At 41.6% G+C, this 14860-nt stretch overlaps 1 protein-coding gene across 2 annotated transcripts; it reads left to right on the forward strand.

Moving 5' to 3' along the window:
- The first annotated feature begins 1812 nt into the window (after window positions 1-1812).
- On the forward strand, window positions 1813-14799 carry mki67 (marker of proliferation Ki-67). 2 transcript variants are annotated; one of them, XM_017682064.2, is made up of 16 exons: window positions 1813-2277; window positions 3248-3347; window positions 5275-5356; window positions 5452-5567; window positions 5695-5767; window positions 5916-5982; window positions 6154-6999; window positions 7292-7518; window positions 7611-8136; window positions 8235-8356; window positions 8469-8643; window positions 8729-8869; window positions 9036-10249; window positions 10336-10375; window positions 10486-13086; window positions 14181-14799. In XM_017682064.2, exons 2-16 carry the CDS (start codon window positions 3259-3261, stop codon window positions 14267-14269), a joined length of 6408 nt encoding a protein of 2135 aa, XP_017537553.1. In that variant the 5' UTR covers window positions 1813-2277; window positions 3248-3258; the 3' UTR covers window positions 14270-14799. The 2 variants fall into 2 exon arrangements, with proteins under 2 accessions (XP_017537553.1, XP_037400308.1); XM_037544411.1 differs by lacking the exons at window positions 5275-5356; window positions 5452-5567 and having other exon boundaries at window positions 1814-2277; window positions 3248-3271.
- The last annotated feature ends 61 nt before the right edge of the window (window positions 14800-14860 follow it).

Consider the following 14860-nt stretch of genomic DNA (forward strand, 5'->3'; position numbering starts at 1 on the left):
CCCTGACGGAGAAGCGGCTTAGAAAATGGATGGATGGATGGATGGAGAAATTATTACAGTATTGGGTTCTACAGTTGTTCTTTAAATACTGGTGATACACATGGTGTGTTTAAGAAAATATATCATGGCCTGATTTATCACAGGAATGATAATATATCACCATGCAGCCCACCCTAATGGACCGGTACTAAAATAAAAATCCTGTTTGGAGGGTCTGTAACAGGGAATGCTGTTATAATGACTGACAGTTTGAGCTGAAACTGTGACCAGCAGATGGTTTTTGATCGCAAGCATATGTCGCACATCCGAATCCTTCTGGGAAAAGCTGGAACGGAGTTGGAAGACTGAGGTTTTTGGTCATGAAGCATCACAGTCTGCAGCTGAGCCTCCCCCTCAGTATCTGAACCCCATAGACGCTAGTTTACATGATACCCAGAGCCTGGACGAAAGGAAGGAGAACCAGTCCTGGTTACAGGATTTGTAGCTATTTTGTCAGTGTTGTTCTTGGTTCTACACTCATTGTCCATTTTATCAGCTGCACTTTGTAGTTCTACAGTTACAGACTGTAGTCCATCTTTCTCTGATACTTTGTTAGTCCCCCTTTACCTTGTTCTTCAGTGGTCAGGACCCCCATGGACCCTCACAGAGCAGGTACTATTTGGGTGGTGGATCATTCTCAGCACTGCAGTTACACTGACATGGTGGTGGTGTGTTAGTGTGTGTTGCGCTGGCACGAGTTGATCAGACACAGCAGTGAGGTTGGAGGTTTTAAACAGTGTCCACTTACTGTCCACGCTATTAGACACTCCTACCTTGTCAGTCCACCCTGTAGATGTAAAGTCAGAGACGAAAGATCATCTGCTGCTGCAGTTTGTGTTGGTCATCCTCTCGTCCTTCATCAGTGGTTCAGGACGCTGCCCACAGGACGCTGTTGGCTGGATATTTTTGGTTGGTGGACTATTCTCAGTCCAGCAGTGACATTGAGGTGTTTAAAAGCTCCAGCAGCACTGCTGTGTCTGATCCACTCAGACCAGCACAACACACATTAACACTCCACCACCAGTGTTACTGCAGCAAGGACATGATGTTAGGCCTGATTGGTGTATACAGCCGTTTTATTTACTATCCAAACCCCCCAGTGAACCTCCATGTGTCTTTTGAGTTTTTATATGGAGTGTTGATGGTAAAATAGTGACAAATCTGAAAAAATAAGTTTTAATTTGGGGAATATTTTGCCTTTAAATGCCTTACATGTGCCCATCCAACACAAACTGATTCAGAAAATCAAGCTTTAGACCAAAACTTCTAAAACTATCATTAAACAATGTCTTAGGCAGCGTATTCATAACTGAACTCATGAATATTCATTTCATGAAATTACTTTCTGCGAGGGAGCTTTTTAGAGGTGGACGTCTGGTTCCTATCACCACCACTGTGAACAGTTTGGACTCTGTTTCTCTCGAACTCAGCATTGTGCGTGATTTGTTTACGTCTAAAGCACTTCATAATTCAGAAATTATGAGAATTTGGTGGAATTGTCATTTGATAAGGGGAAGAATACAAGCGGGAAGAGCACCATCTTAAATACAATATAGGAGTTTTGACAGGAATTGTCAAAGAAAACGAACATTGCAAAAGAATAACGCATAACTAATGATAAAAGTGTTGCTTTTAAACATTTTTATTACTTTAATGCGGAGTGGAAATCTCCAAAATATAAAAATGATCCGTCAACCGACAGATATATACAACCTACTGTATAGCGGTTCGTCGCATAACATTGTTTCTAATAATTGGTCATCTGCGGTGTCACTCAAATCCCGTTTGAGCCCGCCTCTCCGTCCCATTGGCTCCTGACTTTACATATGTAAAAGCGCCGGTCCAATCGGCGGCCTTCGCGCGGAATTTCGAACCCTGTTCAAAAGAGGAGTAGTTATTACGCCTTGTATCCCTCCGCTTTTTTCATAAACAATATAGTCCTGCATAGTAACATAAAATTTGCAAAGGTTTTAGAGGTTAACACTTGCATATATTACCATGTTTTGTGTGTTCGTACTGTAACTGCAATTCTAATCCAGATATAGTGAGAAACTTGATATGTTTCAGTGCGTTTTTGTTTTTTAGCGGCAGCATATTATCCGCGCCGGCCTCGCTGTAGCATTTAGATCCGGCAGTGGCGGTTAGTGAGTGAGGCAGATGGCGCCTCGGTTTATAGCGAATTTCGATTAAAACACGGATTTAACGTCTTAGTTCGTCTTCAGGATCGAGTTTACTCAGGTAAGAACGGTTATACTTTAAGCATAAACGCTCGTGTTTGTAGAGAAATTCGTTACTTCTTCGCCACCGTTTAAGGTGGAACGGAGAATTTGAATGAGAAGGTAAGCTAACGTTAGTTAACCGCAGCTTCGTTTATACAGCTCAGACTCAATGTTAAGCTTGCATGTAAGAGTTGGCCAGCTCGTGTTTAGTTGTTAAAGCCTAGTGGTGAGATTTTGGCTTTTGTTTAAAGGTATTACAATCTATTTCAATAAGCTGTTTTTATGTTTTAGTTATCTAGCGAGACACTAGGAGCAGCAAGGAGCATTTAACAAGAGGCCGCTTACTAACGTTAGGTGACCAGGTTAGCTGAGTGGCTAGTACACGAATAGATGAATATTTAGATAGTTACATTTTTTTTCTCTCCTCCTTCGTCGCCATTTGTTGACTCCTGATTTGGAAATTTAAATACAGAAGAGCAAGACATTAAATAAGGTACTCATTCACATAGGAGAACAGAATTCCTCCACAAAAAGCAAAATTATCTTTCCTATGTGTCTCGTTTAGCTGTTTTTGAGGTGCATTGAGTTCCTACGTTCGAGGTAACGTTACATTTGAAGCCCGGCATATTCCGTGATCACGAGGCCCTCCACGTGTGTTTAAAAACGACCTACACTTTAAAGAGGGTTCTTTAGTAAAAGCAATGGAGCCATGAGCTCTCTATAGAACCATTTCATGCTTAATTGGTTCTGCAGATTGATGGAGAATGTGTTGTATATGGTTCTAAATGAAACCTTTTTTGAAAATGGCACCAAAAAAGTTTTTTTTTTTTTGTCATTACACGTTTGGCATTGTGGCAATAGCAGATCCCTTTTTAGATCTATGTAGAACCATATACATCATTGCCCATCAATCTGAAGAACCATTTCACCAAGCAGCGAATATAGTTCTGTATAGCGCTCAGGAGTTTTGTTGTTATTTCTCCAAACAGGGGAGGTGAAGATGCCTCTATTCGGTAAGATTGTGGTGATCAAGCGAAATGGTGCAGACGGGACGGAGTTTCCTCTCACAGCTTCCTGCCTGTTTGGAAGGTCAGTGGCACGGATCGGAGTACTATGTGGTTTCTGGGAGTTTGGTTGTTCATGTGATCCCTGTCTTTTATTATTTGAGTTGTCTTCCTTCTAACCTCTCGCCATGCTTCGTCTGGGTGGAGCTTCTGAATGACGCCAGACGTGAGGTAGAATGCGCTTTTAGCCAATCAGCATTCACTATAGGTACCTGAACTATAGTCCTCAGCCCTCATTTGAACAGTCCCAAGCCAAGCCTGCGCATCGTTTCTGGGAGTGATATGTGTTTGTAAGCCCATTTCAACAGACTGGCATTTCTTTGTTAACTAGAAACAGGCAAGGAAACGAGGGTAAACGTAGCTGTTAAGCTCAACAAAGTCTACTTTTAAGATATTTTTCGAGCCCTAGACATTGATTTCAGTAGGATAGGTGATGGTCAAATGAACTATACAGTGATATGCAGCTTATTTTAAATGTTTTTACAATAAAAACGATATGCATCTTTAAAAGGAAAAAACCTGGTACATTGTGTACCCTTAAGCACACCTGTGAGCTCACAATAAAATGTTTATTAAAATGATTTTATGTTAAAAATACATTCAGTAATCATTTGTCTTTGTTTCTCCCCCCCCCCCCCCCCCCCCGAAGAGTCAGTGACGCATGCAAGGCAACTAAATCTGAACAACAAGCTGTTAAAATTGGATTCTAGATTATTTTATTTGCAGTGGAGTGTGATTTTTGTCATATATTATTAGCATCTTAAAATCCCAGGCATATCACATAGTAAGGCTCATAATTCAGTAACTACAAATTTGATGCAAACTGATTGAACTGTTCTTGGTGTGTAATAAAGTTGTGGGCCCTGGCCATATAAGGGGTTAACTACAAATATAAATAAAAAATGAAAACTACTTTTTATAGTACGTAACAAATTCCAAGCCTTTTAAAATCAGTGAAACCAGTTAAGCGTTTGACTAATTTGAGTTGCCCAAGTACCATATAAACTAGGCTAGAAGTTATGGATATTTAAGCGTTTGTGTTTTATTTTGAGTGCTTTTATTTTGAAATGAAACATTAGGTGATTTAGATGATCTGGTTTGCTTTGTGAGAATTTCTGCTTTTCCTATACAAAATGTCATCATAACTAAAGGGGAATTTGATGCTTTTACCTCACTAACAGCTGTGTTAAGCTAATTATGAAGCCCATTATTAAATGGATGTAAATTGATTTTATATTCTTTTAGTCGCTAATTGTGGAGATTCTCAGGTGAAAACACTGATGTGCTCCTTTACTCCCTGGATCAGAGCTTTTATGTCTACTCTGAACTTCCTCGACCGATGATGAGTTTCTGATAGCTCGTAAAGACGACGTGCACCATTCGTCTTTGGGCATGCGCTATAGTTCTGCCTTGATTTTGTGATCTTAAGGCTGCAGAAATAATGTGTTGGCCTTATCATTTTGTAAAGGTTAAGTTAAAGTAACTACAATCAGTGAATGTTCAATGATCTGTTTATGAAACATTTTATGTAATTCAATGTAAATGAGTTTAAAGGGAGCACTTTGACCTTAATCGGAGTACTGATTTTTGATTTAAAAGGAATTAAGTATGATATGTGCAGCATAAATTGGGATGGGCTCCAGCTGCCCTCCCACCACCACAACTCAGAAGGGGAAGCGACTTAGATGTGTGTGTTGATGTGATGCATCAAATGTGCATATTAACTTCTTTCCCAACGTAAAGGTGTGGTGCAGAATGCCAATTTTACCAATCACCATTTGCTCTAGGCACATGAGCTGTAGTCCTCAATTTAAAAAAAAAAAAAAAGTTCATGCTTTTTTTTTTTTTTTTTTTTTTTTTTTTTTTTTTTTTTTTAAGCATATGTTTTGTACTTTTAAGGCCACTTTTGCATGAGGTATAATCACAAACTGACACTGTTTTCCTGGTTTTAGGAAGTTGGACTGTGATATCCGAATTCAGCTGCCACAGGTGTCCAAAGAGCACTGCAGAATTGAGCTGAATGAAAATAAAGAGGTAAACTTAGCTTTTGTGAGAGAGTGTTTTCTGCTAAAGCAGTGCATCAGTATGTAAGTCAGTGTACGCTGTAATTTTTCTCTCTTTTCTTAAAGCTCATTTTGACCAACTTGAGCTCTGTGAATCCAACTCGTATCAACGGGGAGATTTTGCAGCAGTCTGAACGTCTGAAGCACGGTGATCTAATCACAGTTATTGATCGTTCTTTCAGGTAGGTGCTTGCCGTTTTCAGGAACATTTGTCATGGAAATGTCCATCCATCCATCCATCCAACTGAAATGTATTTTAGTTAATAGGAAATATTGAAGTTGATGTTGAGTTTACTTTCTGCCCTCCAGGTTTGAGTACCCACCTCCACCGACGCCAAAGAAAAAGAGATTATCCACATCTGAGAAAGGAGAAACTGTCAAGGTGAGGTTTGTTATGCAGGAGCAGAATGAATTGATTGTTCATACAGTGTACAAGTCGTGTTTTTATTTGTGGACAGAAAAAAACGTTCTTGGTATCTTTCATTGTTCTCACCAATTTTGCCAATTTTCTTTGTGTTTCCTCTATACAGGTGTTGCAGGATCAACAGGTGAGGAGCACCCCTGGATCAACAGACAAAAAGAAGTCAGAACATCCAGGTGAGTGCTCACGAGAGAAGAACTTCTGAATGATAGTTTCTAAGTAAAGCTGACTTTCTTTGACGCTTGGCTTATGGGTAGTTTTTTTTGCTACATATTTAGCCTAATTATGATTAGCTTCTCGTGTGTATGGTTTTTTTTTTAATTAATTAATTTATTTATTTATTGCAGACACTTGTTTGAAAGATGGATCCAACCTGCCATCTTCTCTGGACCACAACGTTGAGGTTACAAAGGGAGATGGTAAACAGGCAGACAGTACCATGTCCCCCTTCACTGAGCTCTATCATATGGTCAAACGAGATCTGGCCTCTAAATCACCGTGGAAAGCTGCAGCTCAGCCCAAGTCACCTCTTGCACGACCTCAGATTGACAAGGAGGAATCTAAAAAGGTTTTAGCCTCCCCTTCTGATTTACCTAATGAAAATGTTAAGGTTGTGACCCCAAAATCGGCTAAGAAGAGTCGAAGATCCTCAAATGTCAAGGCTGTCGACAGCAGTGAATCATTTGCAGCTGAAAGATCGGTCATCGCGGATGTAGTGGAGAACCCTTCTACAGAAGTACAAGCAGCCACGCCGGCTGTTCAGGAAACTCCTGGAAAACAGAAGAGGCGTTCATCTGGGCATGTTGCCTCATTGACGGGGATTAGCACCACTCCTGTCTCTCAGAAGAAATCCCCTCAGCTGACGCCTCAGAAATTCAGTGCTGGTGAGGTGGCACAGCAAATCCTGTTAATGCAGTCAAGTGCTGAGAAAACACCAAAGTCCCCAAAAAGCAAGAGAAGTGGGGCCTCTCAGCCTCAAAGTCCAGCAGTGACCCCAAAAAGTCAGGTATCTCCTCAGACTTCAAGCTCCAAGACTCTCACCATAAGCCAGTCACAGACACCAGCCAGAGAGCCAGAAGAATCTGAGGCAAAGCACACCCCCAGGACGTCTCCAAGAGAAAACGCAGGCAAAAGGTTCCAGGTTCAGGATGTAGTGCATGAGATTGTGAACACACCTGCTTCTCGTGACAAAGGTAATCCTGTTGTTTATATTTGTAAACATTAAGATTCCTTGCAAAATCTAGTTGAAATGACGTGCTAAGTCAGTGTTCATGTAATTAGTGATTTTATTGTTTACATTGACTTTGATTATTAAATCATTCATTTCTTTCTTGTATTTAAAATTTTGGAGTTAGGAGTTGTCAGGAGTTGGGCCGATGCATCCCTTTGAAAATGAATTGGATACGAATGTAAATGCAGTGTTAATCTGTTTGTCTTCTAGAATTGTATAAAAATAATGATTGTGCATATAATGTTGTTTCACAGATAATGCGCAAGTCTCCAGTAAGAAGCACAAGTGTAAGGATTTACCTCTTCCTGTGCCCAAGAGGAAGCGGGTTTCCTTTGGTGGTCAGCTAAGCCCTGAACTGTTTGACAAACGTTTACCACCCAACTCACCTCTTCGTCGAGGGGCAACCCCTGGAAGACGCAGCCTGGGTATCTCTCAGAAACCCCTGTCTCTTCTTCGACGAGCATCCACCATTGGCTTAATGGTAAACCTTGAAATGGCTCGTAGATCATTTTGGGGTCTTGATCTCATGCTGTTGTGTAAAACCTGTTTTGAAATATGCTTCCTTGTCCATAGAATTTCCAGCTTGATGAGACTGTGCCAGAGAGCCCATCTAAGAATGCATCACCTAGACGGGTATCTTCTTCTGGTAAGAGTCCTAAGGCCTCACCAGGGAAGACTCCTTCTCCAGCAAAGAAATCCCCCAAGGGTAAAACTCCTCCAAAAAATAAAACACCTCCCAAGACTGCTACACCATCAAGCCCTGCTACACCCAAGACCCCTAAATCTGCTAAGAGACTCTCAAATGCATCGATTAAGACACCTTCGTCAAGTGATGGATCAATTCTCCAGACACCTACAGTGCAGGGTCGCTTTTCGATCACACGGATCTCTACCCCATCGCCTGATAGACATCGGGAGGAAGCAAAAGCAGATTCTGTCCCTGTTGTAGATGTCTCTCAGGAGTATGTGACGCCAAAGAACTCTCTGAGAAGGAGCAGCATGAAGGCCTCAGCTCGGAAGACCCCTAAAAGTGCGCTGAAGAGTGCTCTTGAAGTTATTCGTTCACGACGCAGTGGTGCTTCCTGTGCTAATTTAAAAGGTAAAATTTATTGCTTTAGTCTTCAAAGACACTTCAAAGGGTTGACTTGGTGGTTGTTCGTTGTGGTTAATTTCTTTGTATTTTTGTACCTGCTTAAGTGGTCAGTTCCTGGGCTGACATTGTGAAGTTCGGGCAGGTTAAACCTCAAGTGGAGTGTGGCATTAAGAAAACCACCATTAAGCAAAAGGCAGCTAAGAAAACGAAAAGGATGAAACCCAAGGTGACTTGTGCCATTTTGGCACCTGAGATTATTTAAATAAACCAAATTTTATTTGAGAATTTTCATTGATGTTTTGGGCTCTGTGTAAGGTTGGTTTCTTTTATGTTTGCAGACTCCTGCACGCAGACTGAAAGATGTTGGCAGCACTGGACATGCAGATTCTCCAGCCACCATTGTCATAGGCAAGGCCTCCATGAGAGCTATTCAGGCTGTTGGTGCAGCACCTAAAATAGTACCCAACGTGGCGCTGTTCAAGAAAGATATGAAAATGGATGAGGATCTTACAGGTATGCTGAATCTTGCAGTTTTAATCGTTAAAATGTCACACGCTTATTCCTTTCAGCACTTCAGAATTATGGTTTGTGTTTGCAGGTGTTGCGGACATTTTCAAGACCCCAGCTAAAAGCAAACGGAAGAGTGTTATCGACAACTGTGAACGTCCAGAAACTCCTCTTGGTGTTTCTACTTGTTCTCTGCCTGAAATATCAATGATGAACACTCCTGAGGAATCTGGTAAATGTTGGGCTAAATAAAGTACTAACCGTGTGTTGTGTGCACATGGAGTTTTGTGTTTTGGTTTTTTGTTTTTGTTGATTTACATTTTTGACTTGTGTTGACGTGTTTAATTATAATTTTGATTTCTCATTTGCTCTCCATTTTATGTTTCTACTTTTAATAGGTGAAATGCTGATCTCTCCCATGAGTGTTGCCTCCACTGCCAAACTTGGACGTTACAACAGTGAAGCTGTAACTCGACTACTCCAGGGTGACCAGGATGTTAGATTAATTGATGAAGACGATCTTCAGGTGGCTGACTCAAATGATCTTCCTGCCAATGAAATAATCTCAGAGCTAGAGATGCACACTGATGGCCAGATGGAGGAAAAGGAAGCAGAGCCTCAGATAATTGCCCAAACACCACAGAGGGAATCAGAACCACTGGAATGCCTTACAGGAGTCAAGAGACTCATGAGGACCCCTAAACAGAGGTCTGATCCTATAGAAGACCTTAGAGGCAAGTTACTCAAGACACCCAAGGAGCCAAAACCAACTCAGGAAGAGAATTTTGAAGGTGTTAAAGAACTCCTTAACACCCCAAAGCAAAAGGGAACCCCTGTACATGACATGGCTGGATTAAAGAGGTTTATGAAGACTCCTGAAGTGAAGAACAGCCCAGTAGTGTGTGCTGTAGGCTTAAAGAAGCTTATGAAGACTCCCAAGAACAAGACAGAGCAAGAGGAAGACCTTACTGGAGTAAAACAATTAATGCAGACCCCCAAACTAAAGGCAGAGCCAGTAGAGCATGCATTTGGAGTGAAAAGATTGATGAAGACTCCTAAGCAGAAGGGTGAACCTGTGGAAGAAGATCTAACAGGCATTAAGCAGATGATGAAGACTCCTAAGCAGAAGGGCAAACCTATGGAAGAAGATCTAACAGGCATTAAGCAGATGATGAAGACTCCTAAGCAGGAGGGCAAGCCTGTGGAAGAAGATCTAACAGGCATTAAGGAGGTGAAAACTCCTAAAGGGAAGAGGAAACCCGTTGAGGAAGACCTGACGGGCATTCAGCATATGATGAAAACTCCCAAACAGAAGAACAAACCTGTTGAAGATCTCACAGGCATTCAGCAGATGATGAAAACTCCCAAACAGAAAAGTGAGCCAATTGAGGATTTGACAGGCATGAAGAGGTTACTTCGGACCCCCAAGCAGAAAGGAGAGCCTGTTGAAAATGTGTTTGGAATCAGCAGATTGATGAAGACCCCCAAGCAGAAAGGAGGTGAAGTGGAGGAGGATTTTACTGGCCTTGTGGAGCTTGTTAGTGAACCAGTGAGCGAGTCAACCCCTGATGTTACTGAGACACCACAAAATGACGTTAGTGAATTAGTTGAGGTACAGAATATGATTAGTGTCTGTAATTTCTTAATGGATCTGTTTGCTTGACTGCTTTCTTAACAATTTTCTCACCTTGTGTTCAGATACAAGATTTTCTGGCCTCTGATGTTTTGGCTGTCGAAGGTGAGTTAATGCCAGTGCTCTGATGTTCTGTAATTGTAAATTACTTCCGTTTGTTTTGAGAATTTTTTTTGAGCACACTGTTTTAATGTTTTTTTATCTTTCTTTTATAGATGTCAATAAGGAATCTGATGACAAAGAAAACATCTGCCCTGTTAAGAGCATGCAACATGAAATTGAAGCTGTTGCCATCCCAACCATTCCATTGGAGGAAGAAGTTAGCTCTGTTAAAATGACAAATTGTGAAGAGGACAGAAACATCCAGGAACAACTGGTTCAAGAGTCCTTGTCTGAGGCTGTCAGCCCTGTTGTAGATGCCACGCCATCTTTACCTACTCCTAAGAAAGAAGAAAAGGCTGAAATATCCTCTCCTGTTAAGAAGACTTATCATGGTGGTGGAGTAAAAACTATACAAAAGACAGATTCTCCTGCAGTGTCAGAAAGCCAGGAAGAAAATACTGCTGTGGAAACTGTCCCTCTACTCTCTGGCCCTGTGAAAGGAAGAAGAGGCAAGATGGTCATTGATGAGCCTGTCTCTATGCCAAGTCCTGTTAGAAAGTCTGCCAGAGGAAGAGTTCCAAAGCGCCAAGTGGAGGATATGGAAGCAAACCATGCACAGGCTTTTAAACCATCTGAAGATGTCAAGCAAGTTTCTGAATGTCTGACTAAAGCAGTTAAACCCAGGAGGGGAAAGAAAGCCGAACAAGATAGTGGTGTTGAGTCAGTTTTGCAAGTACATTCTGTTGCTGGTTCAGAAGCTACTGAACCTTCAGCAGAGGTAGGGAAATCCTTGAAATCACCAGCACCTTCTGCAAAAACAAATAAGGGAAGAAAAGGTAACCAAGAAACTGAGGATCTACCGATCAACCCTGCTCCTGAAGAGTCAAACATGCCTGCTGCAAAAGTGAAAAGAGGAAGGAAAGGTAAACAAGAAACGGAAGATCCACCTGTCATCCCTGCTTCTCAAGAGCCAGAAGAGTCGAATATACCTGAAGCTATAGTTGAGAAGGAGGATGTTGCACCAGAGAGTGTTGAGCTTCAGTCGACTGTAGTGACAGATGCTCCTGTTAAAACTAACACAAGAACAAGACGGGGCAGACCCATGAAGGACAGTCTGAAAACCATGGAAGTTCAGGAAATGCCTGAAAAAGTGGAGTCAGACATTACAAGCTCTGATGCTGTAGTTGTGGCTGATGAACTTCCAAAAACGCCTGTGGTGAAGCCTGGACGTGGAAGGAGGGCAAAACCAGGTGCTTTGAAAGGCCTGCCAGTGGTTGTTGATCCCAAGGATGATATTGATATTGCTCCCACAGAAGAGTCTGAGACCCCGGTCATTAAATCCGTGCGAGGGAAGAGGACCGCTGTTGTCACAAATGAGCCTGAAGGCCCTGTCAAAAGAGGACGCCGTGCTGCTGCTGTTGCTGAGTTGCCCTCTTTTGCCAAGCCTAGTCGTGGTAGAAAAACTGCTGTAAAGGCAGAGCAAGATGAAGTACCAGAAGATGCCACTGCAGCAGAAGAACCAGCCAAGGACACCAGGAAGGCAGTGACACTGTTGGAGTCCAAGCCTGTTGAAACTTCAATTTCCCAGGCCAGCTCTGATGTGGCAGTGTGTGATGCTGTTGAAGACATTGCTGAGGTACCAGCTAAGACAGGAAGAGGGAGATATGCTAAAAAAGCAAAGGCTTTAACCAATCCTGTCAACAGTGCTGAAGATCCAACATTTGAAGAAGCTGGTTTTGCAAGTAAAAGGAATGCTTCCAAGAAAGCGGTCAATTGGAATTCTGATCTAGTGGCCTGGAAGAACATTAAAGAGATGGAGCCTCCTGCAGCTGAGGAAGAACCTCAACAGAAGAAAGAAAGAACTTCCAGAAAGAAAGCTGAACCTGCAGCTAAGCCTTCTACTGAAGATGCCTCAGTTTCAGAACTCTCAACCAGAGGCCGCAGAGGGAGGGTGGCAAAGAAACAAGATGAGCCACTGGAGAAGTCCGAGACAGCTGTGGAGGAAAAATCTGAGCAGCAGAAGTCCAAGAAGAAAGTTGAGCCTAAGGCTAAGGCAACTGATGAAGATACCCCAGTCCCTGAGACTAAGCAGTGTATAGATCCACCAACCAAAGGGCGCCGAGGAAGAGTGGCAAAGAAACAAGATGAACCGCTAGAGAAGCCGGTGACCGCTGCTGAGGAAGAATCTGAACAGCAGAATTCCAAAAAGAAAGCTAAGGCTAAGGACACTGATGAAGATACCTCAGCCTCTGAGACTAAGCAGTCTGTGGATCCACCAGCTAAAGGCCGCAGAGGAAGAGTGGCGAAAAAACAAGATGACCCACTTGTGGAAAAGTGTGAGGAAAATGCCCCAGTGGTCAGGAGGGGAAGAGCGGGTGCGTCATTAGTTTCCAAACCCAATGAAGTTGCAGCCTGTCCAAAAAGGGGCAGCAAAAGAAAGGAGATTGAAGTTGAAGCTGATGAAGCACCAAGTGTGGAGTCCTTGCCAAAGAGACCGAAAGGCAAAGCTGTCGGAGCTGAACCTGAACCGGAAGAGGCTGCATCTAGCAAAGGACGGAGGGCAGCAGCCAAGGAGGCAGCAGAGGAACCTCCTGAAGTGGATTCAGAGCAAACTGGACTGACTACTAAAAAGAATGAAAACAAACCTGCAAGGGGCAAGAGAAAGGCAGCTCAGGAAGATTCTGTTCCTGCACAGTCTGAGGATCCTGTCTCGGGTAAATTACATTTATTTGCAGTGGTTAATTTGTATTAGTACACTTACTTTTGATTCCTCTGTTTCATTTGTAACTAGAGAGATGCTTGAGTTACGTTCCTCTACATATGACGGCATGTTGAATTGCATATTTGAAAAAGCTAACGGCTTGCCATTTCAGTTCCAATATGAATTATACAGGACAAAATTCTGAATCAAACTGTACTGGCATTTGTGTTTCTGTGCATAATGCTAGTGCCGCTACTAGTGACGTTTTAAGACTCGCCAGCTGGGCCGAGGATAATTCTGTCCAAAGTGACTTGTTTCGACTGGCTTCAGCAAGAGGCAGGACTGTTGGAGGACCTGTAATGAATATTGCTCTTCCGCAGACACAAGCTGGTCTAAAAAGTTTGGCCCGTTGTTTGGCCCACTGTTTGATTGACAGGAGTGCTTGCTGACATTGAATATGCAATTGTAAACAGGGTTGAAAATGCTTTTTAATTTTAGCGGAATTGACACATAATGAGGAATTGCAATTGCAAATGCTTGGCTAACAGCAAGGCCATTAAGACACTAAAAATAGTCTGAAGGTCTTCAGCTTTTCCGTATTAAACTTTTCTAACCATTATACACAGAAATACTAATGCACAGACATTTTTTCCATTTAAATTGAATTATGTCTTGGTGCACACTCACATGGAAAATGCTGTTGCAAATATGCAATCGAATGTTTGAATTTGGAATGTGCTGCCAGACCTGTGCTCCTAAAAAGGAAAATCTCTTTGCTGAAGCCATGTATTCTGGTCTGCTGGGAGTTTTATGTTGGATAAATAGCCAAGGTTCAAGCTTTGAAAGCTGACATTAAGTTATTGCTAATACCAAATTGGACTGACATCTTAATTTTACGTTTGGACTAACCAAAGATATTTCTAAGGGTTGTTTATTTGAAATGGTGAGGGGAAACGTTTTACTGTTCTAAAATGGTATATAATATGCTGTTTCAGTAGTACACGGCGTATGGCATAAATTCAAGCCATCTGTATCTTTTGTTTTGAATCATGTTTATTAAACAGATTGTCTGTGCTGTATAATTACATTTTTGGTGTCTTTTAACAGAACCCACCACTCGACGAGGGACTAGAGGTCAGAAGAAAACTGAGACAGACATCCCTTCAGCTCCCGTGAGGCGAACAAGGAGGAAGTGAAGCACTGATCTTGAGGATTAGTTGTAAATATTCACATTAAAATTCTGTTTTTATATATCAGGACAATTATGATAGCGTTTTACTGTCAACTTTCTTCGGGTTTAACTCTTTTTATTGTTAAACAGTTTATTAAAAAAAAAAAAAAAAGACTTGATTTTTCTAATGCTATTTTTCAGAAATTTCAAATTTTATTTTTTTAAACTTGAACTGATCGGGGCATTTAAAGCATTGTTTTTTTTTCTATCTTTATGTTCATCCAAACCCCCTCAAGTTTCATTTCTTGCTTAAAAACGTCAATGGTTGCCCCCCCCCCCCCCCTTTTCATTCCCATAAATGTTAAGTAGTGTGGTTTTTTTGTTAAAATTTATAACAATAAAAAAACAATGAGGGTTAGTAAATGTATTCTTCCAAATGGTCACCAACTGCATATGTCAAATAAGGTCATTTTTAATTCTACAGTGTACCATACATTTTAATTGCAGCTTTGGAAACAAGTTGTTTACCTCAATAAACTCAATCACATTGCCTCATTTTTTTGTGTTGTATTAATTCTCAAGTTGACATGATCCTGGTCAATCCTCAGTCCTAAAT

This window comes from Pygocentrus nattereri, chromosome 13 (assembly GCF_015220715.1).
Source record: "Pygocentrus nattereri isolate fPygNat1 chromosome 13, fPygNat1.pri, whole genome shotgun sequence".
Lineage (NCBI taxonomy): Eukaryota > Metazoa > Chordata > Actinopteri > Characiformes > Serrasalmidae > Pygocentrus > Pygocentrus nattereri.